The sequence below is a fragment of the Convolutriloba macropyga genome, chromosome 15, assembly GCF_964194025.1.
Source record: "Convolutriloba macropyga chromosome 15, txConMacr16.3, whole genome shotgun sequence".
NCBI classification, from domain to species: Eukaryota; Metazoa; Xenacoelomorpha; order Acoela; family Convolutidae; genus Convolutriloba; species Convolutriloba macropyga.
Genome location: NC_134482.1, coordinates 6,877,204 through 6,895,078, shown reverse-complemented (window position 1 = coordinate 6,895,078; position 17,875 = coordinate 6,877,204). Strand labels below are relative to the sequence as shown.

The 17,875-nt window shown below is 32.9% G+C and overlaps 1 protein-coding gene across 1 annotated transcript; it reads right to left on the bottom strand.

Moving 5' to 3' along the window:
• Positions 1-1,392: 1,392 nt before the first annotated feature.
• LOC142354064 (uncharacterized) lies at positions 1,393-5,655 on the bottom strand. Its single transcript, XM_075406338.1, has 5 exons — positions 5,398-5,655; positions 4,452-4,631; positions 3,824-3,981; positions 2,151-2,300; positions 1,393-1,827 (listed from the first exon to the last, which is right to left on the bottom strand). The coding sequence occupies exons 1-5, from the start codon at positions 5,453-5,455 to the stop codon at positions 1,525-1,527; spliced, it is 849 nt and encodes a 282-aa protein (XP_075262453.1). The 5' UTR covers positions 5,456-5,655; the 3' UTR covers positions 1,393-1,524.
• Between the last annotated feature and the right edge of the window lie 12,220 nt (positions 5,656-17,875).

Below are 17,875 nucleotides of genomic sequence, written 5' to 3'. Positions count from 1 at the left end.
ATTTTCATGGTGGTCTGTTGGGAAAAACCCAAACATTCAATGGTCTACTATCAATACTGCTTTGTCTTGTTTTATTTAATTTTTTTTTGAAAAACACGGGATAAGAAATGTCTGATTACATCAATTTTGCCAACTTGTACATTCAAAAGACTTTCGGTAAAAAAAGATCTCTTATCGCAAATTTGGTATAAAAATACGAGCCACTGTTTTTGTTTCAATAGATGATGCCAATGTCTTATAGTTCGATAGCAAAACAATTGACATGTTTAAGAGTCATGGTTGAAAGACGGGAAACTTGGAACTTCGGGTACACACTTGAAACGTAAATGCTTGACTTAATGTGATTAAAGCAGTGTACATGAAGTTTATCTGTACAGAAAACAATTTTTAAGTTGAACTGATTTGAGGACTGTTATTTATATGTTTCATAATTTGAAGTTTAATTGATATTTGAAAAGAAATTTTTTTAAATAAAAGTCATATGGAATTTACTTTAAGTTTACATAGCTGAGCTAAGCTGAGCCCTCTAAAACATGTAATCCTGAAAATGCTTGAATCTCGAAATAATCAACAGTTTTGAAATTTGTGGTTTCTCAAACAAAATTGCAAACGTTCAGCAATCGATCATGTGCTCAAAAAAACAGATCAGCTGTCTCTCAAGCACAGCTGAGAGTCAACTAACTAGACCACTATAAGTTCCAGAGAAAGCAGTATTTGCAAAATATATTAAACATGCTAAGTGAAACTGTGTGTGTCTCGTTTCGTATAAAACAGTTTCTGTGCACTACTACTTATTCAAAACCAGACAAAAGTGAGACTAGGGCAGCCCCAACGTGGTCTCCTTTTACGTTTTTAAAGGATAAAAGTGAGGGCTACTTATTTCTGCGCTCGAAGTGGGCTTTCCTAGTTCTCTCTGACGAAACGATTCTGTAAAGCACTGAAGATAAACTTCAATGATAACACTGGTAAAGGTATGCAGCTCTGAAGTCAATGGTATACACATAGTGCAAGTGCAATTACTTAATATACTGAAAAGAGTATTGTTATTATACTGTTAGGCGTGCTAGCGCTATATGAAAAAGAATAAAGCCTTCTCAGTCTGTGATTGGTGGAGAACACACATTCTGTAATTTTGTTGCTGTAAGATTCTCACAGAGATAACATAGTTCTAAGGAGACAAATTCGTGTAATTTTTTTCTTTCTGTCCGGTCCTTGAACATGTCTGGCCCTGAGCTTCATTCATTCCTTCATTGCAATATTCTTTTTACAAAAAATCCTGTCATATACTGAGTTTTGACAGGTACGAACTACATCAAAAATTCACCTGATTGGGTTTTGTCACCTTTGACAAATTCAATAAACTTTGGGCAGTCGCACGACAAAACGTTTTTTTGAGACAAAAATAAATTTTCTTACGAAAAGCTACTATTTGCTACAAAAAATAGAAACTAGTACAGTAAACGATCAAAACAAATATAGAAAGTGGGGTTGGCAATATTATTATTTATCTCCGTTTATAATAAGTTAATTAACAATCTGGTCAGGTGCGTAATGGCTGTTCAAAGCGCATAGAAGTGAATAAACATCATCGGGTCCACTGAAGACGTGTTTGGCTCTTGTGGGTTTTGAGTTGTCGGTTTGGATTTTGATAAATGTGACGCAATCACTTCGGAAGTCGTTGTCTTTGACAAGAGTGGCGAAACCCTCTTCGTCTGTTGAACTGTCTCCGATGAAAATAGCCCAGTGGGTTTCGAACCAGCTTTCGCCCAGTTTTTCGCTCAGGATTTTCTTCATGGCGTCTCCTTTGGTGATTTTAGGATGTCTGACCTAAAATTGAACAAACAGTTCTAAATATGATGAATAAACGTGACATTTTGCTCTGGGTAATAAAATTAAAATCTAAAGCGTTTTTTGAACGTTAATAAGTGCAAAACTCAAAACATTAAGTGGAAATTAAAAAATATTCGATAATTACATTGATTTTTGTGTGAAAAGTTTGCAAGACTGGCTTTTTTTCTGAAGATTAGAATATAGCCTAAAGTTTTTTTTATCTGTACGTTATTAGTTTATTGAGTAACTGTTAATGTTTAGCAACGCATATTAAGAATAGCCATCACCAATTTCAGAGTTAATGTTAAAACTAAGCGTACCTCGATACACCCCTCCCCATCGAATACTGGGAGTCCATTTTTCCTCACAATCTCACACGCTTTTCCCACAGTTTCCTTAACCTCATTGGGGGCCACGTTGAAGAAGTGCCAGGTCATAGCTGTGTCTTTATCTTCAATGTTACCACCCACCTAAACAACATGAACATCATACGATCATCAAGTGAAAGCTTCCTAATTAAAGGAAAATGAAAAGGAAAAAAAATCGGGCGTAACTTTAAGTCGGATCAGATTTTTTATTAAATCTGATTTTTGGCTATCATTAAACCATGTGACTTTGTACTTATTTCAAACAGCTTGCTATCAATATCTAATTTCTATTTTTTCTCTCGATACAATAAACATCATTTATCATGAATTTTTTATTCGAAGTGTTTGAAAAAACAAAACATTTGGTCTATTTTTTTTAAATCGCTGCTAAAGCTCATATCATTTTTATTAAGCTGAGACAAAATTTTACCCCTAAAGAGTGAAACATTTTTGTTTCTGGTAATGTATGATGTCGGCGGTAATATTGCCGACGTGTTCAAATAACGCCCTTCGGAGGGTGTAACTTCTGAAAATCCTCTTTATAAATTCGACAAATGTCTGTTCACTCTTCGATAAGCAGGGGGATAGTTTAAACTGCTTGAAAGAATTACTATGACCCACCCTAATTTCGGAATTCCAATTTGACTAACTTTCAAATTTGAAGTTTATAACTGCTTATTGAGTTTTATCGTCTGACAAATTACGTAACGAAGCATTTCATGCGTGAAAATCATATTTGTTCCTTTGTGTCATGATTGCTTTGATTTGCACCGGTTTGGCGTCTCTTAGCCTACCCATCGGCTAAGCCGAACTATAAACACAGCAGGGATTTCTTCTGGTAATGCTTGATTTTCTGGTGGTTACGATAAAGCAAAAGTCACTGTTATAAATTCAATAACTTGAGAAAAATGTATCCATCTTTGGTATACATTATACTTTATTTAATTTTCGGCTTAAAAGCAGGTCGGCTAAGGTGTAACTTTGCTTGAATTACTCTATCTGTCATGGTATTTGACCGAGCGGTTTTTGTGAATGAGATACTATCTACAATGAATGAAGTAATGTGAAAGGGGCGTGTTGACCTTGAGCAATACTTATACTACTGATAAAAGACTAATCCAGGAATAAGCCAATCAAATTGCTCCATTTGGCTCGACCCTCAGAAGCGTTTTTTTTACGATGGCGTTTAAAACTGCAATTTTAATGCGTTTTAGTTTTGAAGTGCGTTTTTTTATGAGTCGAAGTTCTCGCTCGGCATCGATATGCGGTTCTAAAAAATTGTGGTGAAAAAAGTTGAGCATGAAATTTTCTATCTTGAAGTGGAGAAAAAATACTGCAAGTGAACTGAAAGTATGAAATGCCTTTTTCCTGTTCGTCGTTTAGCAAAAGTTGAATTTTTGTTTAAAAATATGTAGTTCGAACACATTCTTGACCAATTTTTACCATTTGCTTCAATGATGTTTAATTTGCTGTTTTGTTGATTTATATAATTGCAGGAAATTGAATTGTAATGAGAAATTCTTGCAAAATTATTCGGGCCTTATTTGGGATCTCAATAATCAATAGCAATGACTAAAGATTAAGTTCCTGCATAAAGCGATATAAAACTTCAATTGACAGTATACCTCTTTTCCCAGTTTCTTCTCCTTGAGTTCCTTGATGATGTTTTTGATGCAGGTCCTGAGTTGAAGTAGTTCCTCATCCTCCAAGTTGTAGGACATTCCAGTTCCATTCAGACTCATTTCCAGTCCATGGTTGCCACTGTATACTATGTCTTTGATACCTGTAACCAATAGCATATTTGCAATATGTTACTATATCATAACAAACTCTAGATCCAAGAAATAGATACGTGAGACTAGATACTAAATTCTAGATCTATATGTTAGATACTAGATCTTGGAAAGTTGTGAAACAAAACAGAACGGTTTAATATTAAAAGCAGAACACTAAAAACGGATCTAATAGACACAAGAGAAAGAGAAATTTGTTAACATCAACTGCTAATTAATATTAGTGCGAGGCTTGTCCTATCTTGTTTGTTAAATTTTCAATCAGAACATTTGGATAATATTTTTTTTAGCCCAAATTCAAATATTTTTTTTTGCAAAATAATGAATTTCGTGGCTAGACCAGGGCCATCATTTTAATGTTCGTCATGACTTAGGGAAACAGTCGTGTTAAAAATTGAACATTGTGGTTAATATTTGACCACTGAAAACGAAAGGAAGTCTCAGAGATCCGATCACTCACCTATCCTATCCCGGACATCCTCGGTTTTCCTTCCACTGATTGGGACTACGATGACCTCTTCCAGCTCACTGATATCAGTCAGAACCCTCTTCATGTCTTTGGTCATGTAGGTGTTGTCTGGCTCGCTCTGGATCTCTGCAAGGGTTCCATCGTAGTCCAGGAACAGCACCAGCTGCTTGTCTGGAATCAACCACATTTTTCAATTAGTCTTTGTTTTGATTAGGTTGCGAGAGTGAAAAAGTTAATAGGAAAGTCAGTACTAGCTTGTGATATTAAAAAAGCCCAAACATATTCAACAAGTCGCAACGTTCTTCTTGCATCAAGTCGCAAGTTTCACACCGTTCTTTTTAGGAATGAAGTGAGATAATGTTAAGGTTCTACTTAATTTTAATTTATAGGATTGTTCTAAGTTACTGTTCATAGTGTGGCTTTTGGGTGGCATTGGGACTGAACACCTAATCAGAATCTTTAGTTTACTAGCTACGTGTTGCTTTAAAAGTTTTCTTGTGTTTTAGTAACCACACTGTAGATAACTAGGGGTCGCAAGATTGAACAATGCTGATTTAACACTTTATTATGTGTTCTATTTTTCCAAAATTCCTGTGTGCCTCCTTGAGTTCAGCACTTTTCAAATTCCCAGAATGAGTTAGCAGTTTCTGTTTCACTATACTCGCGATCAGAAACATTAATATTTTTACAATTTTTATTTAAGATTAAAATACTCTTTACACAAAACCATAAATAAATTAAATGACAATAAATTTGAAGCAGAGAAATTTAAATTTTTGCCTCTCAGACTAACATGGCTTTAAATTTTAAGATATTTACCGATTCAAAATTCTATTCAGTTATATATGAAGTACCCAGTCCCGTTTCTATAATTAAAGGAAAAAAGAGAAAATTATAATCGATTTTTGAAAGTGAATTAATGAAAAAGGATTCTTACCCATCAGCGTCTTTTTGATGCTGTTGATTGCACTTTGAACATTTGTCATGGCAGGCATTTTGTTGTTTTTTTTGCTTGTTGTTATTGTGATCAAAAGTTGAACAAGATTTGTTTGAAGGATCTTAAGATCTGAAATTAATTTCTATAACAAAGTGAAGAATTGGAAGAATTTATTTTGGGTGATTTATTTGGTTATAGTCTAAAAGAGTAACTACACAACTGATTTGAATTGAAATCAAACTCTGAATGAAATTACAAATGATGGTTTGAAAGTCAACTCTGACAAAATCAAACAAAGATTACAAGATTTCAGAATGCAAACAGAATCACGCTCGAATAATTCTGACTGATAGGTCAAATCAAACAGATTTACAAGACTGATATCTTTATAACCTTCGTTGTAGCTTAAAAGAAGAACAACTTCTGAAGAGAAGAATTAACAAATGACATCTTGGCTGATGAATTGTCGTATGATTTGTAGATAACAAGTGTATTTTTAGAGAGCATTGTTTTTGATTTTGGATAATCCCGTAACCTCTGCCGAACTTTCAAAGAAATTCCTCGCATTCAGGGTCAAACTGACTTATAAGGTAAGATCAATTTCATATTCCCATGATGTAATGCAAAGTTAAGAGGTAACGGGTTCACTTATTAAAACATAACTTATAGGGTTATCATTTGGAAATATCTGCTACCAAAACCTTGACAAGACTACTACTGCGTTGAGGCTGCAACAGTATAAATTTCAAAAAGCACAAAGTGAAAAAAATGCTCGAACACAGGTTGCTGTTTTTTGGTGATTTTTTGTAAGAAATGCGGTGAATGCGGGGGAAAAAATCAACGCATTTCACCGCAATTCTCACAAAAATTCACCATGAAATTTACCGCATTTCTTACAAAAAATCACCGCATCGACTTTTGTGATAACCTAATGTAATAAATGCAGTGAACGCGGTGAATGTGGTGGAAAAAATAATTCGCCGCATTTCACCGAAATTCTTACAAAAATTCACCGCTTTTCTTACAAAAAATCACAGCATTTGTTTTCCAACTTTTATTTCATCTGTTTTAGTTTCACAAGAAATAGCGTAAAATTGAGTGACAGATGGCGCAGTTGAATAAAAAATTGTAGACATGCAGAAGGCGAGAGGTACAAACCCCTGCCGGAAGTTTGTTTTGTTTGTAAGAATTTTGTTGAATGCGGTTAAATTAAATATTTCAACGCAATTCATCGCATTCAACGCAAAAGATGTAAAATACGCGATGAAAATTATGTAATTTTGGCGCATTCTACCGCATTTCTTACGTACATATATTGCCAAACCTCGAAGCGTGATGAATAGTCGTGCTTAGCAAAATGTCTTTAGCTTTCTAATTTTCAGACATATTTCCAACGCTTTTGTAATTAGCTTTTTTGGCGCTTTAGTAGCGAAAACGTAGATTTCATCAATGAAAACCTTGTAGTCATCCTAGAGTTCCACCTATAGATATCACCACAAAATTCACTGAATCCGATTTAAACACAAAATTAGTATAGAAAAATTACAAAAAAACCGGTGGTACTGTAAACCTTATATTTTTCTCTAAAATTTTAGCCTGAAAAGTACTGGTGAGTCAGCTAGTAGGTTTTTCAGAAGATGAGTTTATATATCAAATTCCAACCCACACTATCTTGTTTTGCAGAATTAATCAAATCCGAACAAAACTCAGTTTTTTCTTTCGCTTATTGTTCTCGTACAATTCAAGCTGCCAATTACGAAAATATGGGAAAACTACTGCCCTAGTCAAGAATGGATGGTTTTTTTGTACGAATCAGGAAGATTCTGCCAGACTCTTATAAGACGTTGCATCCTCCGACAGAAATTTCTGGCAGTTTCCTACAGGGCAACCAATTTTTGCCAGATTCGTACAAGATAACATTTTTTCTGTCAGAGAACCACAGGATAACATTTTTCCTACAAGATGACTTTTTTTCTGCCAGATTATTACAATTTAAACATTTTTGTGCTTTGATCTTTTAAGACAACTAGTGTCTGTCAGATTAAAAATAGATAAGTTTTGTTGCAGGATTCCTTTAATATGAAAATTTTTCTGAGAACACTTTTGAAGCTGATTCGCATCTGGGAATTCTTTTATGCAAGTTTACTGAGCAGCAACATAACGCTAGTTGAACTAGTTTTGTTTTGCTCTCAATAATTAGTGTAAGTATTTTAAAAATTGATGAAGTAACGAAATGCGCTTGTTGTAATTATTTCTATTTCTTAGAGGCACAATAATTATGTCACGTATTCAACGTGAAATATGAAAGAAAATTTCGGACAAGCAATATTCTATCACGCACTGTTAAACATTTTTTAATAAGATTTCTTTGTGTTCTTGTATCAGATTGACAAGGCAACTGTACAGGAAAGAATTTTCTGAGAAAACAATATGCAAAGGTTATTTAATTTTTAACCAGTCGAAACGCAGCTCAACCCAAATGAAGTATTTCCTTTTATCAAAATCTTGAAAGATAAAAGTTTTTTTGCCAGAATCTTGCGAGATAGCCAGTCTACTGGCAGATTCAACCATATTGTCATTTTTTCTGGCAGATTCTACGGTTTAATCTGCCGAATTTAGGAAGATAAACATCTATCTGTGAGAATCTGAGAGATAACCATTTCTGAGAGATAACCATCCGGTCTTGACTAGGATAATCATGCATTGAAGTTGATGAAACAATTTTTAGGTCAGTGCAAATGACTCTTATGAATAGATTTTGTCAGTTATTTTTAAACTGAAAGGGAAATGTCAGCCATTTTCAAACTGAAAGAGAAAATCGGTTAGACAAAAACAAAAAAAAATGTTTTACAATAACATAAAAAGTTAGTTTTGTTTGTGGCCTGACCAGAAAGACATTGAGGTTGATGGAGCGATTTAAATTGTCGAAAGTCCTCTAGTTATTCATGACAATTAGTCTTAAAAATAGGAACTTTCTCAGCCCCTTCACAACAATTGGTAACACTTAGGCTGCAACTGGATAACTCATTGGTTTCCGCTCAACCCCAACCTGGTTGGTTTTTTCTTAGTAATCATACATGGATCACACATAATGTCGTACGCTGTTTCTTAGTACGCTCTTAGTACGATTACCCGGAACCCATATATGACTTAGTCCGATAATTAGAACATCATATATAACATTTGTTCGATTAGTAGGAGATTATAAACCGCTTATGAGACTAAAATGGTTAACATGAAACAATTTTTAGAAAAATGTGTTAAATTATCAGGAAATAATATATGATACATGCACGATTATCAATCACGGCGCAATCACTGCAATTTTATAACATGTTGAGCTGTTTATAGGGCGGTTAACAAGACACCTGAACGAACGTCTATTGAATGATTAAGATCATGAGCAAAGCGAAAATGCATAATTAAAAGTTAACAAAACAGCAGCTGAAAAAAAATCCTGAGCCGAAGCGAACAATAGCGCACATTTTATGATTACTTTAATGGCTTCTTAAAAATTATTTTTTTTCGAAAATTTTAGCTGAAAACGCATCCTTGTTGATCGAAAAATTGTCAGAACTTTTTTTCCAAAAGAGCGGAATTTGATATAAAGTTGTTTTTTTGATTTTGCGTAATATGTAACAGAAGCTAAGAAAACAAAAAGAAATTAGAAAACAACCAATTAAGATAGATCTAGGAAAAAACTGAAATATTCTTAGAAGTTGTTTGAACGCGATTGCCTTATTTGAGATTTCCTAAAACAGATCATTTTCTATTTATAATTCTAGTTTGATTACGAGAGAATCATAATCTCTTTAATGACTTTGAACGAAAACTAAGAGAGTTCATTATTGTATTCGGGATAAGCTGATCTGATATCACTATCCAATCTATTTCACGCGAAATGGGTGTCACAATTGTGGCTTACAATTTGTAAATGCGTATCTGATCTTGTATGATTAACGAGAATCGTATATGACCTTATACGATTACCGGGATTTTGTTTGGCCAACACTCGTAAAACCCATATTTGGTAAAACCTATTTTGTCAAATAATCCTCAATCGACTTATAAAAAACTTATTAACTGGATTTATATATATATATATATATATATATATATATTTATATATATATATATATATACATGTAGATATACCTTGTTTACAATAAAGTAGCAACTGACCCGGAGACAAGAAAGCTAATTCAAGAAAAAATTTTTCTGACCTCAGAAAGATCATTTTTTAATTTCCAAAGCTGTAAGAAAAAACAAAGCATGTTGAGTCGTTCAAATGCTGTAGTTTCTTTTCGAAAGTTGTAAAAGTTGGAATTAATTTAGTGCGTTGGGTTTTTCATGAAATCTAGTGATACGTAAAATCTATCAATTTGAAAAAAAAATTGTGGCTCCATTTTTTCAGTAACAGTTTTTATAGTGAAACTCTTTCAAAAATTGTACATTTATGATTAATTACGTTGATTTGCTCAAGAATGATTGACTGCAAATGTTAAGATGGTCACCAGAAAAACAGTTAAAATGCATCAAAAAACCACTGGCACAGGAAAATTTAAAAATAAACTGTACTTTAAAAAATTTAGCGCTATAATGAAGTAGTTGTGTAATGAAGGAGTAATGAAGGAGTTGTGCAATCGGGCCCCAAATCATTATGCGCATGAAATACAGTTCTTTTAGCAAATTTTAAAAGAAAGACTAACTGAACAACATGATGAAAAATATATGAAACACAGAAAATTTTTGGTGTACAACCCATAACTCATTTAAAAAAATCTTGCTCAAGAGTCACTTCAGTTGATTGATCTCCACAATAAATTAGGATGAAAAACTCACATGCGCTCATTTTAAACTGCAGGAAAGTTCACTTGCGATTTTGAAACGTTCAGTTTTTTTTAATGAAGGGGTCTGGCCCATTATGGCCACATCCCCCATGAAATTATAGCACCTCATTATAGTTTATTTAACATAAATGGAGGAAGTTTATATGTTGTATGATACGGGTTATGATGGGAACGACAAATAATAAATTTACTTGACTCTGTAGAGATCTCTTCTAAATTCTGGCTATTGATCTTGAAACTACTTGGTTCTCGAAAAGTTCTGATTAACGTCAAGGAGATTAAGGTTAGCAAAAAGTCAGATCCAATTCATCACGGTTTTATTCAATTAGTCGCAAAATTTTTTCACAGCAGACTTCCCAAAGATTATTAGAACAATTTTCCATCAAATTGATATGTTGAATTATTTTTCAGCAATTAGTTTTCATTATACCTAAACCGCTTGTAAATTTAAGTGTAGAAGCTGAAGTAGGAAAGAATCCTCAACGGTCATCCTTACATGTAACTGACAATAATATGATACTTTTGGCAAACGGAAGATATTTACAAAATCAGATGAAAATTGAAATAGTATATATTTTTACATCATGAAAATAAGTTCTCAGCTTTCAATGCTTCAAATGCGACAAAAAAAATGATAAAATGAAATCTTCTTTGAAATTTTTATTAATGACTCCTTCTTGGATTTGCTGTTTATATTCAGCAAGCGTGCCGCAGCACGCTCTTAGTAGAACTCTTACAAAAGAAAAATAGCAGTCGATGAGATAACTGTCTGAGCAATACATTTAGCAAGTGGAAAAAAAATTCGAAACAAGAATTGAACTAAAATTTTTTCCCTCTTGTTTTAGATACTGTCACAGATAATTTGAAGACACTCTTCGAAATCCAGATCAAGCGTGCGTTTTTGAGGCGTTCACACGATGACCCACCTTATAAGCTAAATGGGATAGCTTCAATAACTGCGTCCTGTGGAAAACTCATATGTACAATATAATCTTTGTTTTAAAGTGGAAACCTCAACATGGACACAAAAACGACAGAAATTACGCACAAAAAGCTTCCTTGTGCATCCGTTCTGCCGGAAAAACAATAATCTGCTATATTTGATTGCTATTTGTTTTTCTCTATCAAAAATCTGATTTGCCGTAAATTTCGTCAAACTATCAATGCGTGACTGGAAGCAATTTCTATTGGAAAAGAATAAGAACCAAGCCATTATAACATTCATATCAATCAAATAAGAAAATAGCTACTAATCAATTTTTAGTAATTACAGTTTTCCTAAAAAATATAAAAAGACTTTTTTTTAAAATTTGGAGACCATCCATACAAATTAACCGGTCGAATTTTTAAATTCGCTTGTTTTCTTGTAAACTGCTTAACAAACAAAAAACAACCGTTTAGAACTTTAGATTTTGATACTCAACGGCACCCGAGAGATTCAATGAAAGAACCCAACATATTGAAACGAAACCAAAAAACTGATGATTACGAAAAAAGAACGAACCCATTAATTATTTCTCATCCAAATGGAGCAAAAATAATAAAAAAGTATGCTTAAGGCGCATGGTTTTCATTTACATCGCACACCGTAAAAAAATTGCACTCTGCACTTATTACAGCATCCCTATTTGACATTTTCTTGCATTTTAAAAATGTACTAATGTTCTGATAAAAAATCAATCGCTTATCACTTTTTGTCTGTTATCCAACAAAAGCTCAACTTCGGCGAGAGCCAAAATGGAAAGATTCAAGCTTAAGAAGAATTTGACAACAGTTTTATACTTGTAACTAAAACTTGGGCACAAAAGAAATCATCCAAATGCAAAAAGGAGGAAATCAAAAACCCTAATTTTGTGATGAAATCCTCTGTTTTCCTTGAAACAACTCCGTTTTATTATGGAATCTTTATTCGTCAAAAACTACTTCATGTCATCTTTTCTCTTCCAAATGCAAAATTCCAAATTGGAATAATCTTTTTAAATCTTTCGGATACAATGGAACTGAAAATATGTACATTGAAGCAAATCCAAAGTTACAGAGCAAACACAGACTTCGCTAAAAACTGTAAGCTAAAAGTTTATAAGGAAAAATAAAGGATAGAGTGTCAAAAAATTCTTTGCTTCCTGTAAAGTGTGCAAACGAATGCCCATATTTAGTTTTCTTTTTTTGCTTCACAAAATTTTAAATTTGAAATCTGAAAAAGCTGAAAAACTGAAAGTTGTAGAAGAGAAAACAAAATGAGACTCTGGTTGAAAACTAGAAAGAAAATATTTTAGTGACCTTGCATGCTCGAAAGTAGCTTTTACTTGGTTTGGGAGTAATATGAAATTACATCCAGGTTGCGTTATTTTTCAAACAAATAAACAAGTTTGCGGTGAAAAACTGTGAAAAAAATCAGCGCAAAACGCATGCATATTTTAGCAATGAATGAGGTGTAAGTGATAAAAATTTGCACAACCTGCAATTTTTAGCCCTAAACTTTTGTAAGATGTAAGGTTTTTAGCAGTGAAAGTTTTTTTCACGCATTAACCTGTGTTCTGTCAAATAACAACTTCAGTACACGAGTTCAAACCTCTTACCTTCTGTTTGGAGAGTACTTATCCTTCCGCTGCCCAACTTTTGATCATGATACTTTACAGATTGAAAAATATAATAAACGTTACTATGATTCAGCGCTGAAAATAAATGTGACCTCAGTTTGGATAAATACTTCTTTCGGGTAAAAAAAACCGTGCAATAACAAGCCTCAATATCGTACCTTATTCTCTTGTAGATTTAAATGTAGAAGCTGAAGTAGGAAAGAATCCTCAACAGCCTTCCTTACCTGTAACTGACAATATTATGATACTTTTTTTGGCAAATGGAAGATATTAACAAAATCAAATGAAAATTGAAATAGTATATATTTTTACATCTTGAAAATAAGTTCTCAGCTTTCAATGCTACAACTGCGACAAAAAAATCATAAAATGAAATCTTCTTTGAAATTTTTATTAAGGAACCCTTCTTGGATTTGCTGTTTATTTTCAGCAAGCGTGCCGCAGTACGCTCATAGTAGAACTCTGACAAAAGAAAAATAGCAGTCGATGAGATAACTGTCTGAGCAATACATTTAGCAAATGGAAAAAATTTCGAAACACGATTTGAACTAAAACTTTTTTCCCTCTTGTTTTAGATACTGTCACAAATAATTTGAAGACACTCCTCGAAATCCAGATAAAGCGTGCGTTTTTGAGGCTTTCTCACGATGACCCACCTTATTAACTAAATGGAATGACTTCACTATTTGCGTTCTGTGGAAAACTCATGGCTCCAATATAATCTTTGGTTCAAAATGCAAACCTCAACACGGACGAAAAAACGACAAAAATTACGCACAAAAAGTTTTCTTGTGCATCCGTTTTGCCGGAAACAACCATCTGCTATTTTTTTGCTATTTGTTTTTCTCTATCAAAACTCTAATTTGCAGTAAATTTCGTCAAACTATCAATACGTGACTGGACGCAATTTCCATTGGAAAAGAAAATGAACCCAACCATTATAACTTTCACAACAATCGAATAAGAAATTAGCTTATTTGCGCTTTTCCTTAAAAAGAAATATCAAATGACTTTTTGTGAGAATTTGTAGTCCATTGATACAAACTAACCGGTCGAATTTTTAGTTTCGCTTTTTTTTCTGTGAACTGCTTAACAAACAAAATACAACCATTTAGAACTTTAGATTTTGATAATCAAAGGCTCCCGAGAGATTTAATGAAAGAACCCTATATATTGAAACGAAACCAAAAAACCGATGATTACAAAAAAGAACGAAAACAATAATTGTTTCACATCCAAATGGAGCAAAAATAAGAAAAAAATATGCTCAAGGTGCATGGTTTTCATTTACTTCGCATACCGCAAAAAAACGTTGCATTCTGCTCATATTACAATATCCCTATTTGAAATTTTCTTGCAGCTTAAAACTGTACTAATATTTTGATCAAAAATCAATCGCTTATCACTTTTTGTCTGTTATCCAACAAAACCTCAACTTCGGCGAAAGCAAAAATAGAAAGATTCATGCTTAAGGAGAATTCACCAACAATTTTTTACTTGTAACTAAAACTTGGAAAATTAGGCACAAAAGACATCATCCCACATGCTAAAATAAAGAGATCAAAAACCCTAAATTTGTGATGGAACCCTGTTTTCCTTGAAACAACTCCGTTTTATCATGGAATCAGAGAAAAGATGACACAAAGTAGTTTTTGACTAAAACTACTTTGTGTCATCTTTTCTCTTCGAAATGCAAAACCCTAAAATTGGAATAATCTTTTTAAGTCGTTCAGATGCAATGGAACTAAAAATATGTCCTTTGAAGCAAATCCAAAGTTACAGAGCAAACGCAGAATTTGCTAAAAACTGTAAGCCAAATGTTTTTGAGGAAAAATAAAGGATAAAGTGTCAAAAAATTCTTTGCTTCCTGTAAAGTGTGCAAATGAATGCCCATATTTAGTTTTCTTTTTTGCTTCACAAAAATTTGAATTTGAAATCTGAAAAAGCTGAAAAACTGAAAGTTGTAGAACAGAAAACAAAACAAGACTCTCGTTCAAAACTGGAAAGACAACATTTTAGTGACCTTGCATGGTCGAAAGTACTCCTTAACTGGACTCACGGGAGCAATCTGAAGTTATAGACAGGTCGCGATTTTGTCAATTAAATAAAGAAGTTTGCAGTGAATAGCTGTGAAAAAAAATCAGCGCAAAACGCATGCATATTTTAGCAATAAATGTTATTACGTTGTGTTTTTTTTAAAAAAAAACAACTTTTTTTTCTTTGTCAATAAATTACGCATGCCTCTTAAAATGTTTCATTTTTATGAATGACGTTTAATTTAAACAGTGGTAAAGTTTTAGAATCTATGCTGTTATGCTGTCTCTTTGTCTGCCAACCCAGCTAAAAATTCACCGCTCCAGTATATTTTTTGCATTTGAAATATCTGTTTGTATAACCGGAGTCCTGTCCCAGGACATTTCAGAGCTGAATTTTTACATTTGCATATCAACTTGAAAACTCAATTCTATATCATTTTACATTGAGTCCATTTATAGGTTTTTACAAGCCTGACAAATTCAGAAAAACTTTTTTAATAATGATTTTATAATGTACTTGACAGATTAAAACTTGTTTTTACTATGATCAGACAAAATACTTGTGAAATTGAAAATTTCAATTTCAGCAGAAAAACTGATCGTGAAACAATCTTATTAAAACTTTTCCCTGGATGTAAGGGCACCTTACAGTCACCATACAATCCACCAAGGGGAAGACTTTAATAGGAAGAGGCAGCAATTTTGGCATGCATTTCACAACAAACTCAGAGTAACTAAATTCTTCTGATTTTTTACTCTGATCATTCCAATTTTTGACTTCATCATTATACTTGACAGATTAAAAGTTAATGAACGTTATTATGATTCAGCGCTGAAAATAAATGTGACCTCAGTTTGGGTAAATTCTTCTTTCGGGTAAAATAACGTGCAACAACAAGCCTTTTTCGTTACAAACGAAACTGTAGCAGTTGCCCAAACAACTAGTTTGCGTTTAAAGGATTCTAAAAATAATTTTTGCATGCGAGGGAATTTTTTTTTGACAAAAGTCAATTATGGTTTCTTAAAATTCAGAAAAAAATCAGTATTTAAATTGAAGGTTGCATTTTTTAACAAATGGCGAAAACAGGGTAGAAATTAGATTTTCCAAATTTCAAAAGAAAAACATAGTTTTTGAAAAAATTAATTTGGATAATAATCAGTGTGATGACAAGACCTCAGAAATAGGCGGCAAAGACCCGCCTATTTCAACAAAAAAATGATCGTGAAGCAATCGCATGAAAACTTTTCCCAGGATGTAAGGACACCACACAATCCAGCAATCAACTCGGCTCACTCACAAAAATAGTTTATAGTTCATAGAAAGCAATTGAGACCTGTCATTATTCAAAATATGGCAGACGGCAATAAAGAGAACGGCAAATACAAAAGAACACTCAATTAAATTTCACAAGAAAGCGGATTCGTAACGGTTAAAAACCTAAGCTAACCATGGGAGAAATTCATTATGTATATATATATACATATATATATATATATATATATATATATATATATATATATAAAACTTTACATGCCAACTAGGTAACCTCGCTAGTGTGATAATGTGGTGAGAAATTAAAAAAAAACAGATAAATGAGCAATTATCCAAAAATTACTTTTCTCTGAAGAAAATGCCTAGTACCAAAGCAAAGAATCCATCAGCTGAAAAAAGCTTTAAAAATTGATACTTGGTTTGCTAGAAAGTGGATGAGAACTGCCGTTACAACAACCAAATTACAAAATTGGCAGAATTAAGACAGAAGTGACAAATCTCAGAGATCACTCGCAACTGCTCAGGAAGCTAGTTGTGTTTGTTATTAGTGAGACCGAGTCATACGGCGACAAAATTTAAATTACGGAATACGGACAGAACTCAAATTTTCATAAACAATTTATCCAGGATAAACTCTAGAATCATTTAAACTATAAGACACATAAAACCATTGTCAAAATTATATTGAAAGAAAAATATTGAATTTTTTGCTTGTGTTGTTTTTGATTTTGAATGCCTTCCTTGGAACGCGTCTTCACGCAGAAGACAAAAATAATGACCGCAAAAATTGAAAACCGAAAACTCGCGAAATACTTATGAAAACGTATTTCTAAGCTCTGCTCTAAGGACGCCCGTGAAAAAGTTACCATGTTTTTACCTAAGCGCAATTTTTGTTTGGACTAACAGAGACTTGACGAGTTTTGTCAAAAGTGAGAAATAGTTGGTTGTTATGGAGAATGAGAAAAAAACTAGGATTGAAAAAATGATTACTTTTAAAAAGAAAAGAAATGGGAATCCACTAAAACCGATAGCTACAAACTGAAATTAGTAAATAGTTTCTTTTAAACATCCGTAAAAGCAAATAGGCTTTTTGATTGAGAAGAATATACCTTAGGACAACAAAAGAACGAAAATTAGAGACAAAAACTTTGCGAGAAAATGGCTTCTCAGCCGTTAAAATTGTAAGCTATTTTCCAAAATGTATATTTTTTCGTCAAACTTTTTCTGATAAAAATTGTTAAATTTTTTGATAAAATTTGAGGAAAACAGTTAATTTTTGATGTCTTCCGCGCTTTAAAGGTTTTTTAAACATGTTAAACGATGCTTTCTACTTTTCGCAACCCTAACATTTTTGTCCATTTCAAGCACAAATGTTTCTTTGGTTATCTTGCTATTATCTTGTTTCTGATACCAAAACAAATATATTGCAATTTTGTACATCTTGGAAAGATTTAAAATGTTTTTTTGAACAAGAAATATGTGTGAAATTTCTTTTGAATGGATTGTTCGACAAAAAAATTGTTGCTGAGCACAGCTTCTTTAAATATAGGGACAAAAGATACTGTTAGTATGGTGAAAGTGATTTCCCATCTGTTTTCTTGTAACTCACTCTAGGAAGGATTTGATTTCATATCAGATATTTTTGGGGATCTGAGATATTTGGAAACTTGGTCACTTTCCTCTGCTGATATTAAGCACATTATAGTATACGTGAAATAT

Bases quoted from the DNA above. Each gene is read 5' to 3' on its own strand.
- LOC142354064 (XM_075406338.1), bottom strand. From the start codon at position 5,455: ATGCCTGCCATGACAAATGTTCAAAGTGCAATCAACAGCATCAAAAAG. The intron at 3,982-4,451 runs GTGAGTGATCGG...TATTGGTTACAG, and splicing joins GGATGTCCGGGATAGGATAG to GTATCAAAGACATAGTATAC. The intron at 2,301-3,823 runs GTATACTGTCAA...CATGTTGTTTAG, and splicing joins AGAAGAAACTGGGAAAAGAG to GTGGGTGGTAACATTGAAGA.